Source organism: Cydia amplana, chromosome Z (assembly GCF_948474715.1).
Source record: "Cydia amplana chromosome Z, ilCydAmpl1.1, whole genome shotgun sequence".
NCBI lineage: Eukaryota > Metazoa > Arthropoda > Insecta > Lepidoptera > Tortricidae > Cydia > Cydia amplana.
Window position 1 is genome coordinate 9,906,058 of NC_086096.1, and position 26,014 is coordinate 9,932,071.

The following is a 26,014-nucleotide window of genomic DNA, read 5'->3' on the forward strand; positions in this document are numbered from 1 at the left end:
TTTCGAAAGGATAGGACTTAATATTTTCTTCTTACAGCTCACTGACTTAATATAAAAGAAATAGACACACAAAGCAGAACAAAAACGTCAAGAAATGTGAGAAATGTGGATCCCAATGACGTTTCGCACCATCCGCATTGATGATAAAAACGCTTACGTAAATTTTGAGTCAAGATAAATATTTCGTTCAGAAAAGGGCTTAATGTCGTAAGCATTAAGTGTCAAATTTGCAAACATAAGTACCAACATTGTTAAAAAATTTAGTCCGATGGCACTAAACGTAACGTATTTACGTCAAACAACGTCAAACGAGAATAATGAACGAATGGAGTCACTTTGGTACACTATGTATTACTGTACAGGAAAACCAATTGAAGTAGTAAATAAAACAAATTTAATTTAATCGGGAGCTCAAATAAAATTAATTCGTGGTTCAAATTCAAACAAATTAAATTTTTAATTCGTAAGTAGTGTAAGTATACGTCTTTAAATACTAATTTCCTTGAAATAAATTCTACTTATTAAATAACTGTGTATTTAAGATCTACATTTACTCATAGCACGGGTGCACGGGGGCATTTAGGTACTGATTGGATTTTTTTATAAAGTCTTAGGTAGACTTTACTTTATAAAAAAGACTACTTTATAAAAAAAAATCCTGTGGTTGTCACTGTGTTCAGACAGGTTTAGCATTTACAGTTAGTCGATATAAGCCCTTATTGGTGGTGTATATGTCGGAAACAGGGAAATGGGCCGAACACACAAGTGCCGTTTTGCCTTGTTTAAAACTGCATCACCCCTATCTCTTGCTATAATTAAATAGCAGTCCACTTTGCACGTCGCATAGGTTTTCTTGGAAATCTTGAATTTAAACATAATATTATTCCTTATGAATTCCATATAAAAATATAAAAAAATATTGACCTCACATCGACTCATTAGATTTTTGTTCCTTGACATCCCTTCTTTGGTACTAACAAATTAATTTATTCAAAACCATATAATTACCACCAGATTACATAAATTATGTAATGCTATCCAAAGAACTAACCGAAAGAAATACATTCCATCCTTTTTCCTTGTTTTATCATTGTTATTTTTACATATTTTAACGGCACATTTCGTAATTGTTGACAACTTCACATTTGAGCGTTTCAAACATAGATTAAACGAAAAAGTAATGCATGATCTGTTTTGACATTACTTTTGTGTGGCCATTTTTGGCGGCTGATTGGGTATCCAGTTCTTTATACTATATCAATGTTACAGCTATTATCAACCATACTTTTGGAAATCTGTAGAATTTGTATTTTAGTCTTTATTATTCTTTATTCCAGTCATTCAATATTATCATAAAAAAATATGTAACCTTTTTACACGCTTGACATTGCCTACTGACAGCCGGTAACATAACTGCCAACTTTTGATATTAGCGATATTAGTGAAACATTTGACTTTGTGTATGAATAAAAATTTATTCAGTTTTAGGCTTGTCTTGGGGCACAAACACTATACAAAAATAACTGATTCAGTATTTGGCAAGTTTTTCACAGCAGTAATATTATTCGAAGTGTTAATTAATTACACACGATGTCGGCTTCATTGGATTCATCTTTGGACCCTATGGAGGAAATCCGCTTCCGAAAGAAAAATGGACAAATCTGGGCAGAGATACAGAAAGAAACGCATTTTACTTTTGATGAAATAGAACGTATGTATGTTTTGTATTCAAAGATTCATTTGATTTAAAGATTCATTTACCTATATTGTCATCGTGGCATGGGTTACACAAGGTGTCAGTTTAGGTAATAAGTCCATGGTCCGTGGTGTGCCTTTCGGCGTACGACATAAAAATATAGCAATAGTAAAATCAAAATATCTAAGAGTACTTATCTATATGTAACATAATCTCAAAATAACAATAATAGGTATACACTTAAAATACAAGGTCAACCTCACATGGATAAAATTAATCTAGATATAAAATAGATGTAAGAGGTATGCAGGTGTGTTTTATAAACAAATATATCAATCAGTAATTTAATGCATTCACTGCCAGGGGGCGTGGCCTAGGAACAAACTTGTATGACGGTCGACGCACATGTGCGTCGGTGGCAGTGAATGTGTTAATAAATAAAATTAAAATAGTATACATCACTCAATACATTTATTAATAAATTAATAAATAGAATAATAAGCTTTTCCTATCAGATACATTTTGAAGGCTTGCTTAAACTCTTTAAGACCCTCCTTACCTCGAATTAGGTACTTACATTCGGCAATTTATTGTAAATCTTTGGTGCCATTCCCAAAACACTTTTCGCAACTAATTTAGTCTTAGATGGCATACCAATCAGCTTATCACAGCGTTTCTCACTAGAAAAGAATTTAAATTGGTCAGGGTTACTCTTTACAAATAAAGAAATCTCGAGTAGGTATATATAATAAACAAGGAAACGTAAGATTGGGTTACACTTAGTTCGTAGGCTAAGTGAGTGCAGTGTGTTTGCACTTTTGTCTCAGGCGATGCCGCAGAGAACCCTATTATTACTATTCGTTTATTCATTTTAACTCTTAATTTATTTATACTGTTTTTTTTTCGTTTCGTTTCCTGGGCAAATTTTATTAGTATTTCTCTTTTACTTGCTTTGTGGTTATTTATTTATACTATGGCCTCAAGAATATATTTAGGCTCTTTTATCTCCATATTTCGGTCTAAACTGGCGTCAAGGATTTCTGGGAGCATGCAATCGAAATAAAATGATGTTAATTTTATTTCCATTTCCCTTCAAAACTCCTCGTCATATTTTATGTAATTCACTTTCATATCTACGTCTGTCCAAACTGCAAAAATGCATGTTTTTCTTTGCGTTCAGTTGCTCTTGGTCCTGATAATGCCAGTCATGTTTCCGGTTCATAATAATATTACTACTTTTATCTAATTTCCAGAAAGTTAAATTTTTTGCTTTGATGGCATCTTCTATGGACCTTAAACAGCGTAAGGGCATTTAACCTCCGCTATTCCCACAAGCCCATCGGGACTTGCCCCTAAAATGGAAGATGTTGATTAACATTTTATCAACCCGCGTTTGGAGACTTTGCCAAAGATGGATGCAGTGAGGCGAAGTTTTCGTTCTTGTCACCACTCGATGGATTCCGCTTGCAGAATAGTTCGTTTTTCCAGCAAGTGGCGATCTTCGGTAGACAATGTTATCCTTTTAAAATTGTCATCTTTGGCAAAGTCATAATCAGCCTGACTTAAATCTGGTTTCTCGTATGACTGACCATAGTTTTTGTCATTGTAACTATCATCAGACTTCTTAGTTGGCCCATTAAATCGTTTTATTTTAGTTGGTTTGACAGTAAATCTTTTGACGTGCCTAATGAATTCAATTTGTTCGGTTTTCTTTGGATTTTTTTGTATAGATATGTGTATGTTTTGAATTAAAAGCTACGACTGATGCGGCGCATCGTCCTGTATAAGATTGTCTATATGTGTAATTTATTCGTTTGCCGCCGATGTACTTGGCTATTATTATACTGTTAAAAATTTCAGCTATGTAGCTGTTATCATTATATATTAAGCTTAAGATTGTCTATATGTGTAATTTATTCGTTTGCCGCCGATGTACTTGGCTATTATTATACTGTTAAAAATTTCAGCTATGTAGCTGTTATCATTATATATTAAGCTTGTTGCATTATTTACAAGTCTAGATACGAATTTCATGATGGAAGCGAATATAAACCCCCCTTCTTTATTTTTCATGGCTGAAGCTAAGTTTTCTTCTTCGTCATCTTGTTCATGTTCGGTTCGTTTTTGACAATAATATCTTTGGCACGACTTATGGTTGCCAAAAACGTGTTCTGGCCCATTCAACAAGTCCTGTTTTAAGTATAAAACTTTTTGTTGGAAACTTTTTTCATTTTGTGCATTAGTATATTGCACCGCACCGTCCGCACCATTTACAGAACGCCTTAACCGATTTATGTTACTTGAAATAGCTTTTAAACAAGGGAACGTAAGAATGGGTTTACACTTAGTTCGTAGGCTAGGTGAGTGCAGTGTGTTTGCACTTTTGTCTCAGGCGATGCCGCAGAGAACCCTATTATTACTAGGTATTCGTTTATTCATTTAACTCTTAATTATTATTATTATTTTATACTGCCTATTTATACTGTTTTTTTTTCTTCGTTTCGTTTCCTGGGCAAATTTGTTTTTCACTATTTCTCTTTTCCTTGCTTTGTGGTTATTTATTTACTATGGCCTCAAGAATATATTTGGGCTCTTTTATCTCCATATTTCGGTCTAAACTGGCGTCAAGGATTTCTGGGCGCATGCAATCGAAATAAAAAGATGTTAGTTTTATTTCCATTTCTCTCCAAAACTCCTCGTCATATTTTATGTAATTCACTTTCATATCTACGTCCGTCCAAACTGCAAAAATGCATGTTTTCTTTGCGTTCAGTTGCCCTTGGGCCTGTATGTGTATGTTTTGAATTAAAAGCTACGACTGATGCGGCGCATCGTCCTGCATATGATTGTCTATATTGATTGATTGTGTTATTAATTCGTTTGCCGCCGATGTACTTTGCTATTATTATAATGTTAAAAATTTCAGCTATGTAGCTGTTATCATTATATATTAGGCTTGTTGCATTATTTACAAGTCTAGATACGAATTTCATGATGGAAGCGAATATAAACCTGCTGAAGCTAAGTTTTCTTCTTCGTCATCTTGTTCATGTTCGGTTCGTTTTTGACAATAATATCTTTGGCACGACTTATGGTTGCCAAAAACGTGTTCTGGCCCATTCAACAAGTCCTGTTTTAAGTATAAAACTTTTTGTTGGAAACTTTTTTCATTTTGTGCATTAATATATTGCACCGCACCGTCCGCACCATTTACAGAACGCCTTAACCGTTTTATGTTACTTGAAATAGCTTTTCTGTATTTAAATGGGTAGATTGTGTTTCTGCTTAATTCGTCCAATTTTGTACAATAATTTCATCGAAAAAATCGAATGTACCAATCAAATTATTGGTGCATTCGATTTTTTCCACTAATAAACTTCCATAGGGTTTTGACTTAATTATAATGCGTATTTGAATCACCGTCAGCTAATAATTTCGAATAGATTAGTGCTCAATGAAGTTTTGAAACCTTCGACCAGAGCTGTCGATTTCATAGCGCTGATGAACCTATGTATGTACTTCTTAAAACATATATACATATGTGCTCTGGCGCTGCGCTTTTTCTATTTTCTGGTCGAGCACATTGAAGCCATATGGTCTGAGAGTGCCAACTCAAGGATTTTGAACTTTCCGCCTCGTATGTTACCTATACAAAAAGTTATCTATGCAAGTGTATGAGAAACTCGAATTCGGTGTATATTTGCACTATGATATCTGAAGCTACAAGTACCTACTTTTTCTCAGGCAATTCTGCGGTCTATGTTCCTATTGATTACTTAAATATAAGCGTGTTATACATATAAGGCCAAATTCGATAAAAGGAATAAAGCAAAAATTTGTTTTAAACTTTCACGAATACTCATAATAGTCATACCTAATTATTTACGAAAACGGGACTTAGTCTAGTATTTGTCATTTTTTTATGAATGGTATCAATCGATCGGGTTTTTTTGAGGATCAAATGTCTTTATGGGACCCATTGTCTTAAAGCAATACAAAAGTCACAAATGATGGTCGAAGTCTGGCACCCAGGTAATTACAATTTGGTGTAAATTGGCATGTCCACGGTAAAAAATTGATTTTTTTAAATTTAGGTATTTGTTTGTCCATGATCAAATGTTTAGGATGCAAGGATTTTGAAAAACGTTTTGGTCCCTTTCTGTGAAACTTATTTCCGAAGATACCTCGGACCTCGGAATTTTAAAGTGTCATGGTGATGATCAGGGAGCGTACATTTCATGCCGATGACAGGCGTATGACGTCAACCTACATACAGGGTGGACAAAGTTTGAAAAGGGCAATGGAATAACGAACGTTTATTTATTCGTACCTAATAATGGAAAATATGATTAATCAATGATTAATCACTGTTATCTAATCAACCTCTTCCGTTTAAGTAGATAATATTGACACTTGAGACGGACATTGAAAGAATATTATCTGACATTGTCACATCACTCACATCAAAGTTTACTCTTTGTCACAAATTGTAGACGTGCGGAAACAACATTTCAGTTAAATTTAATAAGATCAGGAAACTTAATGCTTTGCCAAAGTCGCTATGGAGGCTATAGAATTATTGTGCCAAATAAATCTGTCAGCAAAGTTTGCCACCAAAAGAAAGCAACATCAAGTTACATTTGCAAACAATAAAACACAAAGAACATGAGGAACATAAAGAAACACAGTTTGATTTTAACATGGACTTGACCAATTTCATGATAGCATCGAATATACCATGAAACAATTGAATAACAAAAACTTTGTCGATTTCATACAAAAATGTATCGGGGGGAAATATGCAAGTACAGTACGTATACCCTCAGAATCTAACTTAAGACTAAGGTATTTGCCGAAAAAGTTTGAACAAAGTTTCGCGTCGATACGGGAGGACATTCTTATTTTTTTTATTTCAGAAACTATTATGTTACTAATAATCAAACGTTGATAGACACGTTGTTGTGGCCTATAATTAAAAATAAAATAAAAGTCACTACGTTTCCGGTTACTAAGTCGTGTCACTACGTTTTTTGAAACATCCTGTGTGTTTATATGAATACGTCATTATGACGAAACCGGCATGAAATGTACGCTCCCTGGTGATGATATTTTTAGTATGACGTTAATACATGGTAATGACAAATTATCATTATTACCTAAATAATAATATTTTTTTCTCACTTTAAGTGAAATATTATAGTATATGATTAAAATATAAAATAATAATAATAACTCTCCTTCGGCAGATCCTGTTAAAAGAGAACATAAACAATAAAAAAGCGTTCTATGTCTTTATCGTGAAGGAATTGTCATTACCGTGTTCGAAATATCCACGGTATTCCGTGGTAATGACTACTACGGTAATGATATAAACTAACATTTTGTCTCATAACCCTGAACATTATAGTTAATGTTCCAGAACATTCTTCCAAATGGTTTGTTTCAGAAATAATGGTGATATTTTTCAAGATACAAAAGCGTGATGAGAAACCTGCCGGGCCTGATTTGATTTCACGGTTAGTGTCTATGGCAACATAGAATTTGCATATTTCGGCCTAACTTTACGGGAGTACTTTCGCTTAAAATTTTAGCCTGAATATGTATTATTTTTTATGCCATTAGAGCTTGAAAACTGAAATTGTTGTATAAACAAAACGCGCGCCTTTTTGTTTTCACAATTTGAAAGATAATGACATGCACATTGCACAAGGAGCTAACGTTCGTTTGCGTTAAGTACGGCTACCATCAGTTTGGCACTGACATAAACGCCGTCGAGAACGTAATTTACTTTCTATACATCTCGCTCGTACTCGCATATTAGTGCAAACGAGATGTATAGAAAGTAAATTACGTTCTCGATAGCGAAAATGTCAGTTTTGATACTGTCAGTGACTCATGGTACGGGCTCTGAATGCAGTAAAATCATTTTTGAAATAATCGCGAACATAAATACACTTTCATTAATGATTTATTTTTAATATTTTTTTGTTATTTGATTATTTCTACTCAGAATCACGAGCTTTTTCAACACAAAAGTGGCAAAGATGGCAAAAAATAAAAGAAACGCTTATGGCAAACAGTACTTACCTACTAGGTTTCCTAAGATGACTCATCACTCCTCCCAGGAAGTCCTCCCGAAGATGTTAAAAATTACATATACAACAGAATGGAGAAATGAGCTATTGTTTACAGAGGTCACTTCCGTGACGTGCTGCATACCGGGCTGGGCATGACGGACGCATATATGATGGAGCGCGTCATGGTGGCTCTGGACCGAGGCACGTCGCCCTACGTCACGATGGCCACCTTCGCCAAGGCCATGTCGCTCTACCTGCGAGGAAACCTGGAGGAGCGTATCACATACGCATTCACGGTAAATACTTATAAATAAAAAAATAAATCTAAGTACCTAGTTAGATATACACTCGGGTGCAAAGAAACCGGACCACATCAGCATTTTTATGATTTTTTCTATTTCTGTAAAAACTGTAAACGTGACCGTGACATACTATATAAATTATATAATATAAAAGGTAGGTTTTTCCTCTATAAATTGAGGTGCTTTCCAAAAGCTTTCCGCCACCCTATAGGTAAGGAGTTTTCTATATATATATTTTATAAATAAATTGGTAAATAATAGTATTTTATGCAACCGTTGTTTAAGAGGCAACAGGAGTGGTCATTTCTCCATACAAACGTACTCGACTGTTTCCTCCGTGGGTTTTGAAGCTAGAGCAATGATTTTTTCAACACAGATTAATATTGTCAATATCTGTGTCGGACCGTTTTGCTTTTTTTGATATTTTTGTTTTTTAAGGCGCTAGAGCCCTACAAAAATGGCCAAAATGACCTAATTGACTATGCCGCAATGAGAGGCGTGGTATTCAAAACTGATATCAATTAGCCAAAAAATCAAAACGGTCCGACACAGATAATTTCATAATCATTTAGATTTCTAAATTTGGTTACGATTGGTTAAGTTTTGGAGGAGGAAACAGTCGAGTACGAAACCTCGATTTTTGAGATTTTTACGCAGGATTTTTCGCCTTGTCCTTATCGCACTAGTTTTAGGAGCCGCTTCCGTTAGCGAGACGGGTATATTTACCTAAAATATTTAAATCTCAGCTCCTGTTTCGTCTTAAGAGAGGTCAAAAAAGGCGAGTGGCGTGAGTAACAATTTGAGGCGAAGCCGAAAATTGTTAATAAAGACGCCACGAGTATTTTTTTGACTCAGTTAAACAACGTTGCATACAATACTTTTTCTACGACCAAGCACTTACTTTGAAATAAAATTGTAAATTGAGCAAATATTTTTCATTCAAGAAGTAGCAAAAATGAAGGGGACGGGCAGAAAAGAGTGAATGAATGAATGAAATTTAAAAAAAAACATGTCTATGGTTCACTTATTTGTCAGAGATGACATTTAAAATAAGGTTGGCAACACTGTATTTCATTCAATATTTTTTGAGTGGTCATTACACGAAGTATCGTAAAATCGCGAAAAAGATACTGCGTGTAAGCACAAATTCTTTTTTGGGGAATAGACTAAAGACTTGTCTTGACAACTATAAGGTAGGGTTTTAAAGGTGTGTGCACGATCCTTTAAATGACAAATAAAAGTACGGTAGTAGAAAAATATTTTTAAGAAAATCTTACACATCGAACTAGCCCCAAACTAAACAAAGCTTGTGCTATGGGTACCTACTAGGCGACGATAAACATACTAATACTTACATATATAGATAAATTCATACTTAGATACATAGAGAACATCCATAACTCAGGAATACGTACCTAGTCGGTACTTGTAGGCAGGGTAACTACCGACTAGGCTAGGAGGTCGTTAATTTTTTTTATCATAAGATTCATAAGTCTATGTAACTCAGTGAAAGCATATAACTGGAAACCGCCTTTGGGAACATTACCGTTCAAATTCTCGGGCCAAATTAGCACACATACACAATTACGCCTACATTTAAATAAGACGATACGTTTACAGAGCCTGTCTCTATTACACTAACGTACACAGCTAAGTGTAGATGAAATGCATATAATGTCAATAACTACCAATCAGCGACATTAATCCGCTTATAACCTTCTTGCTGTACGTACTGGCCGCTGAGAATTCGCGGTTCATATTTGATTAGAATATGACTTGGACAGGGATAGGTTTATGCCATACATTGAAGAACCAGTCAAATAATTCACGTATAATAATTTAATGCAGATTAAAAGATAACTAGTTAAAATGTTGTTATGAAATTAAATGACAGACTAACTCAACATAATTAAATATTCATTGTTGTAGGTATAAATGTATTCCGCTATAATAAGTATTTTGTATATTTTATTATCAATCTGTATGGCAGTGCGAAGTCACGTTCAGAGCCCGTACCATGAGTCACTGACAGTGTCAAAACTGACATTTACGCTATCGAGAACGTAATTTACTTTCTATACATCTCGTTTGCACTAATATGCGAGTACGAGCGAGATGTATAGAAAGTAAATTACGTTCTCGACGGCGTTTGTCAGTGCCAAACTGATGGTAGCCGTACTGGTATAGTCTGTCCGTTTTTCTAAGATCAAGTACGCCATAGTAAATGTATGGCGAACTTGATCTTAGAAATCGGACAGGCTATACAGCCTGCAAAATTTACATGGGTAGGTACACGAATCGGGTCAAAAACATTTGAACAGGCGGAGTCACAATAAATCCCCACTTTCAGTTCCAATGGAAATATTTTATATGTATATAGCCGGTCAAGCAAGTTTGTCAGTAGAAAAAGGCGCATAATTACAATTTTGTATGGGACCATAACCGTTCGCGCGCTTACATTTTCTAAATTCGCCGCTCTTTTCTACTGACGGAAATGGCTTGAGAGAGAACCTACATATATGTGACAGTAGAGGGTGGATTAAAATGATCAACATTTTGAGATAATGTGTGTATTTGTTAAATTAATTCAGTGAAAGCGTGATAGAAAAAAATGTATCTACATATAGGAGACCGGATATGATTATCTCACGGGTTATCTCATGAATAGAACATTATATATCTTGCCAGGCATCCACTCAATTTCATGTCTCTCTAATTGGACAGCTTTTTTCCATAGTTCTCTGCGAATAGCATATTGTGGGAATTTGAATGGAAAGTAATGTAAAATGACAATACCAAATTTGATTATTAATTTGAAATAACTAGGTAGTTTTTTTATAGCTCCATCTCATGAAATAAAAAAGGAAAATACAAATCTGTAAGAAGGAATTTATTACTACATTTATAATTACAGTGGAATCCGTTTATTATGACTCCGCTTATACTGACCAACCGCTTACTATGACGCAATTACTGTGCGAAGTTTGGTTTTCATATGAAATTCTTTGTGACAAAGTCGGATAAGATAACTTCGACCTATAAATACTATTTTTATGGAATTATGTCCGGTTATACTGACAAATTCGCTGGTTTTCGTGGCCGGCCCCACATCTTTCCCTGCGAGGACGTCTGTGGCGTTTAAATTGTTTTAGTTTTTACTCTCGGTGAAAGTTGATAATTGGTATAAGGTTAATAAAACTCATCTCTCACAAAATTGTTTGAGATTAATTTGGAAAAAATAAAATAAAAAGTTTATCAACTATGCTTTATATGACATCCGCTTAGTATGACATGTTTGTTACTTCCCTTCAATGTCATTATAAGCGGATTCTACTGTATATAGAAAATACCTAAACCAATCATAAGTTAATAAAATAGTCTACTTCATTTGGCATAAAACCATCCCTATTATCCTCGCAATTTAAAAAGTCGTATGTTGTTATGAAAGTCGTATGCAGTTGTTACGTTTTAGCTTAGAACGGTAGTATTGAAAAAATGTCGTCATGTTTATTCCAAATTTTACTGAAGTTATCTGTTTACTACAAGTGAAAAGTGATTCCACTGTCCTTGATATGAACTAAAACAACTTCTGCACCACTTCACGACACATGAAGACATTTTTAATTACAAAAAAACGTAGTTTTTATAAACCAATTTAGCCATCCGTCACTGACTGTCATCTCGGCCGCACTGAAGTTGCCAATCGAACACTCTGTAAGCACCGCCTACAATCGAATACTTTACGTTGGGTCATAATTGAGCGGACAGAATACTTCCATGGTTTATATGCGTTCACTGATGTAACTAGATTCTGTTCTGTTTAATGCATTACATTAATCGTACTTACATTGTTTTTTTTTTAGGAATATAATTAGATTAATAAGTAATAATTAATATAATTATACACTTTTGGTTCTCGGCAGTGCTACGACTTATTGAGTGAAGGTCACTTACGAAGAGAAACAATGTACCAGCTGATGAAGAAAAGCCTGGCAAAGGCATCCCGAGACGACGACGTTGAAGAGGCAGTTAAGGTAGGTTTATTGTATTCAATATAAACCTCGAAGTAGAAGCAAGTTTATATTATATTTATAACTAAACTAGTTATAATTATAACGTCTGTTAGATAAGATAAATGTGTATTTGCAAGAATATAGGTACATAGTTACAAGATGTCACCTAGGGTGATAATTCTGGTCTCCATTTACATTCAGCCATTTATTGGCGTGCAAAATTCTGTCGCATTTTATAGATATAGTAAAAATGTCAACATATTACAAAAAAATAATTGGCAATCACAACCCTATCTTATACAAAATATAAATACATCAAATTTAATGTCAATTATATGTAACACGAAATTTCAATTAATATAACCTTATCATAATACAAAATCATACAAAGAGTCACAAACAATAGTAGTTTATGCAACAGTGATATAATAAGGGTAAAAAAAGACCCGAGAATTTTAAGAACCAATTATGAGCTGTTGCATACATTACTTTTTCTATGACAGCTGCAGCAAAAAAAAAAAAATATTATTAAAAAAAAAGAGTTATTATTAAAAAAAAAGAGTTATTATTTAAAAAAAATTGAGTTATTATTTAAAAAAAAAAGATTTATTATTGTAAATGAAAACATACCTCTTTCAATCAAGATGATCGGAACTTGTATCTTTAAAAAAAATAAAGCAGTTGTATTATACTCATAAGATGACTGCTAGCAGCAAATGACATTGCTTTAGAGATCACTGTCAGTCATTTAATTGACACATTTAAGTGCTGGAGTAGAAAAATATAAATTAAATGTAATAAAATGTTAATCTAATAGGAATTCCTTTACACTATAAAAACACTTATTAATTAACCACTTAGTAAGTTCTTTCTTAAAGATTATTTTTGGTAATTCTTTGAATTTGTCCGGTAACTTGTTATACATTTTTATGCACATGCAGTAAGAATTTTCCTGTAGATGTCTGTCTTCTGTAGAGGAATGTAAATGCGTGTTCGTGTCTCACTTGTCGTTTAAATACTTCTGAGCTTTTTTTGAACATGTGTGGGTTTGTCTTAATAGTGGTCTACAACTTTCTAAGAACAATGCTCCACAAACAGCACGTATACATTTCTTTTGTAGTCGGAAGGCTCTAGTTATGTCGGCTGAGTTTCCCCATATCAGTAGGCCAAATGATAAAACCGACGCTACATAGCCATGATATGCATTCAGCGCTGTTTCTATTGATTCAATCTGTCGTAGTCGTTTTAGTGCGTATACGAAGCGATCGAGTTTGTTACATAAATAATCAATATGATGTGTCCATTTACAGTTTTCATCCATGATTATGCCTAAAAACTTTGTTGTATCTACTTGTTCCAGTGTTCTAATAATAATAATAATATTCAGCTTGCTCTTCTATACGGTCTTGTGGACCGTGAAGTACCGTACTACAAGTATTCACCTGCGCCAGTTCTCGAGAATGGTCGTGCCACGCTCTATTGGGATTGGTCTATCATCACTGACAGGACTATTGTAGCCAATAAGCCTGACATTGTGATAATAGATCGAGCGCAACGCCGGGCCGTGCTCGTTGACATCACCATCCCCCATGATGAGAATCTCGTGAAAGCCGAGAAGGACAAGTCCAGTAAGTACCTAGACTTGGCTCACGAGATAACCGCCATGTGGGATGTTGATTCGACGATCATTGTCCCGATAGTTGTTTCAGCGAACGGTCTAATAGCGAAGAGTCTCGACCAACATATTGAGAGACTCTCGCTAGGTGGTTGGATCAAGGGCCAGATGCAGAAAGCGGTGATCTTGGACACGGCGCGGATAGTCCGCCGGTTCCTCTCTCTGCAGCCCTGACCACCGGCAGCTTGGGCCTTGCCCCGCTGCTGGCGGCACCCTAAGTTAGGTTTTTTTTATAATGTGTTTATATGTATTTTGTATTGTAAGTGTTTTTGTATTTTATTTTTATATCCATATTATAAAATAACCTAACCTAAGATCAAAAATAAATAATAATATATTTATTGCTTTCATATTGGTGTTTATACAGATGTTCTTAACTAATAATCAGAACTCGGATTTTTCACGGCAAAACAAAACACTATCGGAATCTAGCCAGTGATAGAAACATTATTTTATCGATATCGATAATTCAGTACTAGAAGAAAATACGTCACCAAATAAAATAAATATGTAATAAAAACATTTTTATGAAGTTATACACCGCGGGATTTAATAACCCGAAAGATTTAAACCAACGATTTTAGAGCCTAATTAGAGTATATAAAGTTATATAAGATATAGACCAAAAACCCATAATTTAAGAGATATTAATTATTTAAAAGAAATCACAAGTTAAAAAATCTCAATTCTAACACACCCTTATGCGTGACGTAGCTACCAACTAATTTTACACGCAGACGCACTAACTGCATGGTTATTAGCCAGGTTCACTTAATTAAGTTTGGTATCTATCCTACAAAAAGGTTGCACTACCGAAATTTTGTTCTGTTCTCAATCTCGCGATTTGCAAACTATTTACCTTCACGATAACTGGCTGATACTCGGCTGATAGTTTCAAATTGATGTCAATAAAATGACATATTTCATATTATTATTGATTGTCACGCAAGATAAAATCTTAAAAATTTGATTGATTGTAATTAAATAAAATTCGCCATGCCGCATTATCCTCCGGCTCATTTAACGGATATTCACATTGTGTACGGATTTGGAAACCCGAAGAACTATGTGGTTCCGGCACGACGGACCCACTTCAGCCTAGAAGTTTGTAAATTGGCTAGACGAACAATACCCTGAGAGGTGGATTGGCCGTGGAAGCAACGTCCTATCCTCGCCCGCCCGGTCACACGACTTAATGCCATTGGTTTTTTTTCTATGGGGAACTCTGAAAGATAAGGAATAAGTACTCAATACCAGTGAACGCTGGAGAAGAATTATTAATAAGAATTCGAACGGCTTCCGAAGAAATAAAGAACACTTTTGTAAACTTAAATAATGAAATCCGTTTAAAATTAAATCTTTGTGCTGAAAACGGTGGTACACACTTCGAAAACCTAATTCATTAAATTAATAAAAAAGCGTAATTATTTACCATAGTTGTTTATTTTACTTTACTCAGTATAAATCAACACATCGAGAATTTAAAATAGGTACTGATAAGCATGATCGATATTTTAACAAAAGTTCATTGATTTTAACAAAGTAATCATCCCTTTCCAGCTGTAGTATGAGTTAAAACAATAAAAGGCATGATTTCTTTCGGATATAATCATGGTTAATGGTTTTGGTTACGCCAGTCAAAGGAAAAGATTTTATCGCAAAATTTCAACAATAATAACTGCACTGTACTGTTGTAGTAACTAATAAAGTTTTGATACAATTTCTGGTATTTTGAGGTGCCAATAAATTGAAATAATTTCAACGTAAACATCATCCTAGACATAGGTAACTTAACTTGACACTTATTGTCATGGAACAAAAGTCACTGCATTCGCCGTGCATCGTATGATATCGAAGTGATTCGTGAAATGTCATGCTCGCTCTCTGTTTGTCTACTTGAGATTAATTAAACTCGCTCTCTCTCTGAAGTAAAGGTTTGTTCACAAAGAAGCGGTAAATTAATATGATTTAATTTGTACTGAAATAGTAGTTTAATTAAAACACATATTTGGACCCATGTTGATATAACATTATTTTCTCGTACTGTCGTCAAAAATACGTGGTTTAAATCTTTCGGGTTATTAAATCCCGCGGTGTATATTAGAAACAGACGCAATTTCTTCTTCAAAATCTACGTCAGTACACACAGCAGCACATGGCATTATTTTATTTGTGTAATAGTGATAGGAGTAGATAATCATTAGCTTTTCAACATTCTCTGGGAGTAACACTAAATGTACGTTCAACTTCACTTGACGTCAAGGGAGCAAATTTATAGAATTCATTTTCAGTTCGGGTAATATTTTCAGATATGTCTCTTAAAATTTCGTAATCAGGATTTCGTTCGAGCACAGCTTCAAATTTGCGTATCAGTGGTAAAAGTTTACTCCAGTTTACGTAGCAACGAACAGTATCCAGAATGAGGAAGGATTCCGCAATGGACAAAGTCGAACATTGCAATTGTTCTATTGAAGAGGCTATTACTTCGTAGTTGTCGCGAATGAAATTTAACTCCTGTCGTAATTTGCGCGTTTGAAAACATTTTTTTGCAGCTCTTATAGCTGCCGAGTCATTAGCAAGTATGGAGATGACATCACGTATTTGCTCATAGTATTGAGCGTAATATACCGCAGCAGTTATCCACGTTCCCCATCTGGTGATAATTGGCTCGGGAGGTAGGGGAATGGACGGATATTTTGCCTTAAAAAGGCGTACACGCTCTGGAGATTTTAGGAATATCTTTTTGACATTCGATATCAAGACATCCACACCTTTGAAATTATCTCGCACCTCTTCGGCAACCCGGTGCAGACCATGAGCTAAACACGTAATGTGTTTCATACGAGGAAACGTTGCTTTTAAAATACGACCGGCTTTAAGCATATATGCGGCACTAATGCAAAGTAAAAGCACATTGTTTACGTTATCGTTGAAAGAATTTTGAAACAAAAATTTTAATTGGTTTATTATTAAGTTAGCTATTGTTTCCCCATTGACCTTCTCTAAAACCTTCGACCCCAAAAGATAAAATTGCTGAGAACAATATTTTTGCAAAGATCGAATCACCACGTTTGACACACATTTTCCCATGAAATTTGGTGTTTCGTCGATAGATATCCACAAATAATTGGTTTTGTTTACCTCTCTTATACCCTGTATAGTTTTATTGTACACAAGATTTAAATATCTTTTTCGCAGGGTCGATTCGTCCGGTAAAGACGCCTTAGAGCAGTCGCAACATAAATATTTGTTAAAAAAATGACGAAAATTATTGTTGTTGACTGTTGCCCATGGTATGTTGCATGAAATAAGAAAAATAATTAAATCGAAATAAAATTGATGTTTCGTATTTGGTTGCCCCGAACGGTTATTGTGGCGGTTGCTTTTCAGATGATTCTCAATATTGCATTTCTGCAGTTTTCGATGCATAGCGCACATAGAGCAGTATATAGTAGAGGTCACTTCATTATAAACTATAGGTGAACCAGGATCTATTGAGGGTGCGCCATGTTGCGGAATTTCACTAGAACTAATTTTTTCATACTACACTGAATTGTCACTCTATACATGAGAATAACAGCGCCCTCTTGACAATTATCATATATTACTGGTCAGGCTATAATTCAGGATGATTCTCTATCCACGCTTTGATCCGATCTTGCACATTACTCATTTTTGTTTTAATTGATATCTTGTAATATTAAGTTATTATACGTATATCCAACACGTCGGTTTCAATACGTTGTAAGAAATAAATAATATCTAGACGCAATTTATGTTTTATACGTAATGAAATGACAGTTAAAGTGTGAATGTCATGTGAAATGAAATTTACAGTAGTTTCTATTATTTTCAATGAGGTGGTATAGTTACTTCGTTCTAAGTTGTACATGCAGACCTACCTCTTTGTTGCTCGACTATGGCAAAGCTAAAATGAAAAGTTATTTTATTACTTACCTATTAGGGTAAAATTGCAATTACTAGCCACTGTTAGTTACTGGCCACCTTTAGGTAGATAGATACTGTAAAATGAATTCTGTTAAAGGATGAATAGCATTTATTTACAAAACAACTAATTTGATCAAAAAATGGTTTTAGAAGACTCATATTCTTTTTATGAGACCTATCCAACGACACCCCACACAGTAGGGTTGGGGCGAAAGAAAAAAATTTCCCCCACTTCATGTGTATGGGAGGTACCCCAAAAAAACATTTTTTTTAGATTTTATTGTACCACTTTTTCGGCGTGGAAAATATACATACTCATACCAAATTTCAGCGTTGTAGCACTAACGGTCACTGAGATTAACCGCGGACGGACGGACGGACGGACGGACGGACAGACATGGCGAAACTATAAGGGTTCCTAGTTGACTACGGAACCCTAAAAATGTATTGAGGCAATACCTGTCATATACTCTAGTAATACTCGATATCGATAAAATAATATTTCAAGCACTGGCTAGATTACGCTAGTGTTTTGTTTTGCCGTGAAAAATCCGAGCTCTGCTAATAATGTTTCACAATTCACAATATGACAGCCTGTAAGGGTATTGTAATTTTATCTAACACTAACACATAAAACAATTATAACATACCAATTACAGAATACCTACACAAACAAATAGTAGCCAAAAAAATTGTTTATACTATATGCCTATTTATGGTATTTATTATCATCCAAATATTCTTGTATAGAATAAAAACAATTACTTATTAAATAAGTCTTCAAGCGACCTACAAATTTGTCATATTTTATATTTTACTTTACTTTACTATATTAATCTTCAAATTGTTATCATTTAGCCATGTTATATCATTTATAGCCCTATTTATATCTTCCTCGAACGTTTCGGGATCTTCACACTTAACAAGCAGGGTAGTGTCATCTGCGTATAAGATGCAGTCATGTTTCGTAGAATTAGGGAGATCATTGATGTACATTAAGAATAGTAATGGCCCCAGTATGCTCCTTTGCGGAACTCCTGCCATTATAGGTTTCAGTTGAGATCTACTTGTTACTCTACTTCCGTTTTCAAGTTTTGTGATTTCTACACTCTGGTTGCAATCCCTAAGATAACTGCCCGGCCATTCTTTACATTTAGCTCTCATCCCGTATTTTTCTAGTTTGGTAAGCAAAATGTCGTGATTAACAAAGTCGAAGGCTTTTGTCATATCCAAAAATATACCCACGATAGGAATTTTATTGTTCAAGCTTTCCGTTATTATTTTTAGCAAGTGAAAGCATGTCATTGAGGTTGAACAGTTCTTTTCGAAAACCGAACTGCTCTGGTGTTAGAAGATGATGTCTTGTGACAAAATTATGTATCCGGTTATAGGTACATTGCATGTTCAAATACTTTGGCGATAATTGGTATTAAAGTAAATGGTCTATAATTGCTCAACTCAGTTTTATCGCCTTTCCTGTTCAAAAGAAAGATTCAAAGTTACTAAAGGTGAGTGTAATTATCATTAACCTTTTGGACGCCAATGACCGATATATACGCACCGCAGGTCCAACGCCAAAGACGGATTAATCGGTCATAGACCACAGAGCAACATAGACCTAGGTGCATATGCATAAAGTTCAATTTCAGTTTTGACACTTCGGTGACGTGGCGTCTGAGTGACAGCTTTTGTGTTTGATACGGCGTCGAAAAGGTTAATACCGCGTATAGTAAACTCGGAGAAAACGGCGGTCATCGTTTAATCGCTGGTGTCTACATTTCTTAATAGCAAAATATATAATAAAAGTAATTATTATCAAAAAAGGGCTCCTCGAGGTTTTCATCGATTTTTGACAAGTGTTGAATCGTATCGTATGTCATAATTTTGCACCATTTGCACTACAGATAAAATTATAAGACAAACGGCTATCGGTTTTTTAATCTTTTATCACCATTATTGTCTACCGGATTTTGATAGAAATGAATACTTATTTTTTAATGTTTTTTTTGTTTATATTGTCAAAAAAACACTTTTTTGTATCTCGATTGCTGTGAAAGATCTTACCTTTCGTTTTGCGTGGCTCCATACCATTTCGATGGGGGTTTAAATGATAATGATACGGTGGAAGTCGTATTAAAAATTCACGTCCATGGGACAACGCAACAACAACAACATTTTTTTATGCAATTGTAATTAGATGAGGGTCAATCGGTCCTCGCTAGGAGTACGGGCGGCCAATTGCCTTTAAGTTAAATCTTATGTGTCTGTACTAGTGGTTAGTGGTGTTATTGCGTTATGTGTCGGTTTGATGGTGGAAAAGATATGTCTATTATATACTTATTTATTAAATGATTTTAAATTGTCAATTATATATTTGGTGTATTTTACAAAGGAATCGAGTGTTTCTTCTTTGTCTATCAGTTGTTTAATATTATATGGGATATGGGTCTATGTTAAATTTGCTGCATATGGTGTCATGTGTCGTTCTTGCATATAGGTATCTTGGGCAAATCTTAATGAGATGTTTAACTGTCTGCTTAGTAATGTAGTCGCAGGGACATGCGTCATTATCTATTTTGTGGAAGCGTTTGAGGTATGATTTTGTGTATCCGAGACCAGTTAGAATTTGTTTGAGTAGAAATGTGATTTGTGATATCATCTAAAGTTGGTAGCCAGTTTTTTGTGTGTTTCCCGGTTCTGCTCTCTACATATGTTTTGTTGTGCTGTGTGTACGAGTTTTTCTTTATTAGAGCTTTGTGGTGTGAAAGCGGGAAGTGTCCGTAGTCCAGTTGCTTGTGGAGTGAAGCCGCATGCTTGGCCGCTATGTCTGCCCTCTCGTTGCCATCGAGCGCCTTACTCCAACAAAATTCGATCTCCATTTCCCCAGACTCCCTGATGTTGTTTATTATTTTGTGGACAGCATTTATATTCTGGTTAGTGCTGCTCCGGTTTGCCAGTTCCATTAAGACTGCTTTGGAGTCTGAGAAAATGGTGACCTTACTCAGTTTTTGGGTGTAGCATCTTTGGGATGCCTGATCGAGGGCCAGGCATTCCGCCTGAATTACCGTGTAGCTGCTATGTACTCGCTGGATGTAGGAGTTCCTTAACAGATATCCTCTTATCGTATGTGATATCTGCGGGTAAGAATCTTGTGATGAGTTGTCGCTTCACTTCGTGGATGCTACCTCCATCACTTTAAGTGGGAGTGGTGTTAGTCCGGCCAACGCAATCGATACAACGGTAAGAACTGTGCGAAATCCGCGTATGATTAGTTCATCGATGTACCTAATAATGGGTCAGGTTTATGTTTTTCGACCAGACCGTATAATTCTCCTTTTTTCAATTCTTCTGCCCAAGGAATGTTGTTGGCTGTCAACCAATCCCTAATTTCTTGTTTATTAGATCCCGTATTAGGAGCTTTATATACGTGTATGCTTTGGTTGCTAGTATTATCAAACACACTGACACTTGGATCACTTGGATGGTCTAATGTCGGCAGCAACTTTTGTGAAACCCATCTTGGAAAAGTTTGCAGCGTTCATGTCGTCATGATAATCTGCTTGTTTTGATTTCGTACTAGAAACGAGAAGAGCATTGTCTACAAATCCCGTTTCTGGTGCTAGTGTGGACAATTTATAAAACGTTTGCCTTTTGACACTTTTTCTAACATTTGGACGTACCGTCGTGGCTACTTAGACAGTTTCAGACTGATAAAAAGCTTTGGTAACTGCTATCAACCTTCTTGTTAAGTTTGTCAATTAAAGTAAAAATGTCTAAAGTAAAAGTGTAAGAAATGGTCCCATGAAAGTCAACTTAATAGACCCATTACAGCTTTATCTGTTTGTACGTCTCCATTTTGTAGACGACTTATTTTTCCCAGCCTGCGTATATTGAAACCAGGCTGTAACTTTTTTTGGTTTCGGCTTGTTTCTATAAATTTAAAACTCGCGTTTTCGTCCATAATAGACGATGATCACATTTAATTTTCTATTATACTTAAAACAAACTACACAGCGGCTATTAATAGAATGATAATAATCAATTACGACAATTCTTAACCATTTGAATCTTTAATCATAACTTAACTGCCATTGAGTGGCCAGTAATGTTATAGCGGAGGTTATATTAAAAGTACGCTCAGAAAACAGAGATGATGGTATTTAGGGCAGGCAGAGGCCCGGACAGGATGTGGGTTGTAAATCGTTTTTTTCTACTCCCGTACTTTTATTTGTCATATAAAGGGTCGTGCACACATCTTTAAAACCCTACCTTATAGTTGTCAATTTGTCACATCTGTTACACGTACCTATCTATTTTGAGACTTTTGGGACGCAAAGTATAGTTAACAAAAATTATGCGCTTCAGGGTCGTTTATATGCCGACACCGGGTTTTTATCTTCACCAAATAGATACACGCATCAAGTCCTCTTAATAGAAATCATAGATAACTTGAACAGTTCCAGGTTTTAAATACTTTACGCCATTAATTTGCTCTCGTCTGTAATGACATACAAAAACATAATTCACACATCTTGATCGGATGTTTTGTTCCAGCCTCCATGTGACTGGCCTCTGTGATCTTTTAGAGAACCACCACTTCGCACCTTTTTTAAGCCACATCAATCTTTTTAGGTGTAACTTGAAAAGTTTTGATGTCACAAATTGTGTATTAGGTACTTATCTAGTAAAGCTTTTGGCTTCTTTTTCCCTGTCTTGTTTCCTTTTAACATTTTGTATATACTTTGTATATACCCTTGTTTTCGGAGTTTCTGTCACCCAACTTACAGTACCTTTGGTGATAAGTGCCTGTGAATAACAGTTTCATGTCGTACTTAGTTAAGAGTCCGTTGCAGAGGGTAAACTTTAGATTCTTTCAAATTAGGCAGTACCCCATTAATGTTGGTACGTGTGGTGCGTAATTTGGTTCCAGTTTTTTTTTCATTTGTGCAGTAATATTCTTCACATTCGCTATGGTCACCGAAAATATGATTGGGGACTGTTGAGTACTTATGTTATTTTGCAGTTTCTTTATTTTCTCAAATGTATGCGAGTTTTCTGCATTTCGAAATCTTACTGCCCCTTTAACTGTACCTACGCTTTCTCCGATCATCATTTAACAACCTCCGCTGATCTAGGGGAATCGATGTATCTTTCGTTAACGTCATAAGTTTCCCGTTATAGTTTCGCAAAAGGTGATTGGAGCACTCTATCTTTTGTACAGTGGCGGTATTGTAAGGTCTTGAATCTAATATATTTTTATATGTACTGGCGTCACCATCTGCAATCAATTGGGAGTAAATCAGATGTCGGTATTTTTCGGACTGTTTAAACCCTCTACAATCGCTGCTTGCTCCATGCTTGTCGATCGCGACTCGCGAGGAACCTAATAAATAAGTAAATAAATAAACTAAAATCTTTATTTTCAGGCAACTATTGGTCCATAGATAAATACGTTAACATACATCAAGATACCTTTATGTAGTAATTAACTGGAAAATGCAATTACAAAAGTAACCAAATTATACTGTGTCTTATTGAGCATTTATGTTTAGGTGCTTCTTTTTAATTATGTTTCAGTAAATATCATCAGAAGTCTCACTAACGCCCTCAACAGTTTATAAAGGGCATCTTTTACTTGATTGAAGGGGATTCTTAGCTATGAGTAGAAAAAGGGTGGTCGGCATGTTAAGAGCTTAGAGAATTAACGTCTCGATGGAAAGATGGCGCTAGCGGTCTAAGGATTGCGTGTAGAAGTTGCAAGAAGATTGTGGTTAGGTACACATGAAATTATATTATGCTTTGTGTCTTTGCGTATCTTAACTGTGTGGAAAAGGTAAAAACACTACTGGATAAACACTCGACTTTCCTAATATAATATTATGGCAATGTAGATTCGAAAGAGCCGCTCAAGATACCCGTAGTACCTAACAATGAGGCTCGGAAAACTGCAAGTTAATTTCACGATAATTAAAAGAAATGCGTTTGCGTGGGATAGATTGAACTTTCATGATACTGGAATTAGGTATTCATACTAAGGTATACGCCAGATGCCTTAGAGTAAAATAAAACAAATTGGTACATTTCCGGAAAGTCCTTCTAATATGTTATTAGCCTGGACCCTAAAACTGCCGGGAGAGCATCCCTATAGTGCCTGAGTCACAAGGGCTTTTTCTAAAATAAATATCGAAAACCCGATTTTTCAAATCTGGACGTTCTTGGGCTCATTCTACTCAGAATCGACAGCACTCTCCATCCTACCATTAAAAAAAGATGTCCCAAAATGTCCATTCCATTACCTCACGTTTTTAGTATGAGAAAAATTTTCACTTGTATGTAACGTGACGTAGTGGAATGTACAATTTTCATACAAAATTTTGGGACATCTTTTTTTAACCCTTTACCTACGGGTGTCAACCAGAGTTGCCAATAAGGCAACACCGCTGCAGTACGGGTGTCAACTATAGTTGATCGAAGTAATGGTCGTGTTAAACATTTTTTTAAATCAAAACGAGACCTTGTGGCTTGGTAATAGCGGTCAAATTATGCACTGGGAGTAGTATAGATACAAAGAAAAAAATATCATAATATTTCGGTAGATGGCTCTGACATAAACATAATTTTAAAATTACCGCTTTTTTGCTGGCCACCGGGGTTGACACCCGTACTGCAGAGGTGCTAAAAATTGAACTCAATATGGCGGACAATAGTGTTGTTTTAAATTTCATTCGCTTGTTGTCGATATGAGAGTACGGCATGGCAGTGTTTGGAGTGTTATTTTTAGTGTTTTTTTACCGTTTTTGGTTCAAATATTGGAATTTAACATGTTATGAAATCATTATTAGGTACTATTGTACCTATCTAATAATAATTTCACCAAAATCATAAGTTTTACATTTACTAGGTTATCGATATATCGACAAATGTGTCGATAGACGCACATCACTTTTTTCCATAAGTGGCAAATTGTTTTTTATGCAACGTTTTAAGTGATTGATATTTATGCATTATTTTCATAATTATCGTTATTGAAGTGTTTATTTGTGTTAAATTTACTATAAACTAATGTTCTTAAACTTAAACTTGTAAAATCCGCGAGTAGTAACTTAAAAATCTTCAATTTCTTAGTGACTAATATATTGCTTGATAGCAGAAAAAATTGCGTATTATTACTCCTAGTGATTATTTATTGATTAAACACATTATACTTATTGTGTGTGTGAAGTTTCAACTTAGAGTTAGACTGAAAATGAATGAGACTAATCACGAATGTGACTAATAACGAATGCATGAAAAAAATGAGACGAATAAGTGAATGAGACAAAAATCGAAAGGGAATAAGAAAGAATGAGTCCTAGGAAGACCGTGACGAAAAACGAAAAAGACTTGTTAAGAAAGAGACAGGTTACATAATTGTACTTAAGACGATAGGGACATATAGCGATCGAGACGAATAAAGAATGAGTGACGAACACAGAATGAGACGGACATAAGAAATGAACGAAAAACGAATGGGATGAATTACGCTGATACCGCTATATGTAATAATAATAATGTATGTGAGGGAAGCACAACGTATACAGAAAAATATGAAGTTAAAGACTTCAAGCGTTGCTCATGCTGATGGTACATTTTTTGGAGGAATATAATGTTTTTTTTTTGTCAGACATTATTGAAGTTAGCGTTTTTGTTTTATATCTTTTAAGTTTAAACAGTAATTTTTAGAAGTTTTTCAGTTGCATCGTAATCATATAATTTCAAAAAAGATGTAACGGCCGCTTTACACCTATTCACTGTTAGCTGAGTTAGGTTGATATTTATGGAGATCTTGTTGTATAGAAATGGGCCAAGGAAAAAGGCAAAGTCATGGGCAAAGCTAGTTCTACTAGGTGGATTGATAAAAATTCGATTTCTCCTTCTTTCAGAAACTGCTGCAGATGGCGCTTTCTTGTGTTGTTTTAGAATGACGGACTTTATAAATAGTTGTCTTACCGTTAGAACATTAAATTCCTTATATATAGCGGCTGTTGAGTATCTGAAATTTTTAAATGTAGCTACCTTAATAACTGCTCTTTGAGCTCGTTCAATTGCAATCATGTGAGACTTTTTGGCACCTCCCCAAGCTTCAATACCGTATGTTATGATGGACTGGCATAGTGAAAAATATACATTCTTGACAACACCAGGATCCCTTAAATGCCTAATTTTTTAAATATATGCATTAGTTTTCTTACTCGAGAACATAAATAATTAATGTGGTAGTTCCATTTTAAGTTTTGATCTATATTTACACCAAGATATTTTAC

General features: G+C 35.0%; 1 protein-coding gene across 1 annotated transcript in view; it reads left to right on the plus strand.

The window, feature by feature from the left end:
- The first annotated feature begins 1,547 nt into the window (after positions 1 to 1,547).
- Positions 1,548 to 26,014, plus strand: part of LOC134661471 (calaxin-like) — a 38,574-nt gene continuing 14,107 nt past the window's right edge. The window contains exons 1-4 of the mRNA XM_063517581.1: positions 1,548 to 1,711; positions 7,143 to 7,212; positions 7,889 to 8,069; positions 11,999 to 12,109. Coding sequence (XP_063373651.1) covers positions 1,591 to 1,711; positions 7,143 to 7,212; positions 7,889 to 8,069; positions 11,999 to 12,109 — 483 coding nt within the window. The 5' untranslated portion in view covers positions 1,548 to 1,590. The remainder of the gene's footprint in view (positions 1,712 to 7,142; positions 7,213 to 7,888; positions 8,070 to 11,998; positions 12,110 to 26,014) is intronic.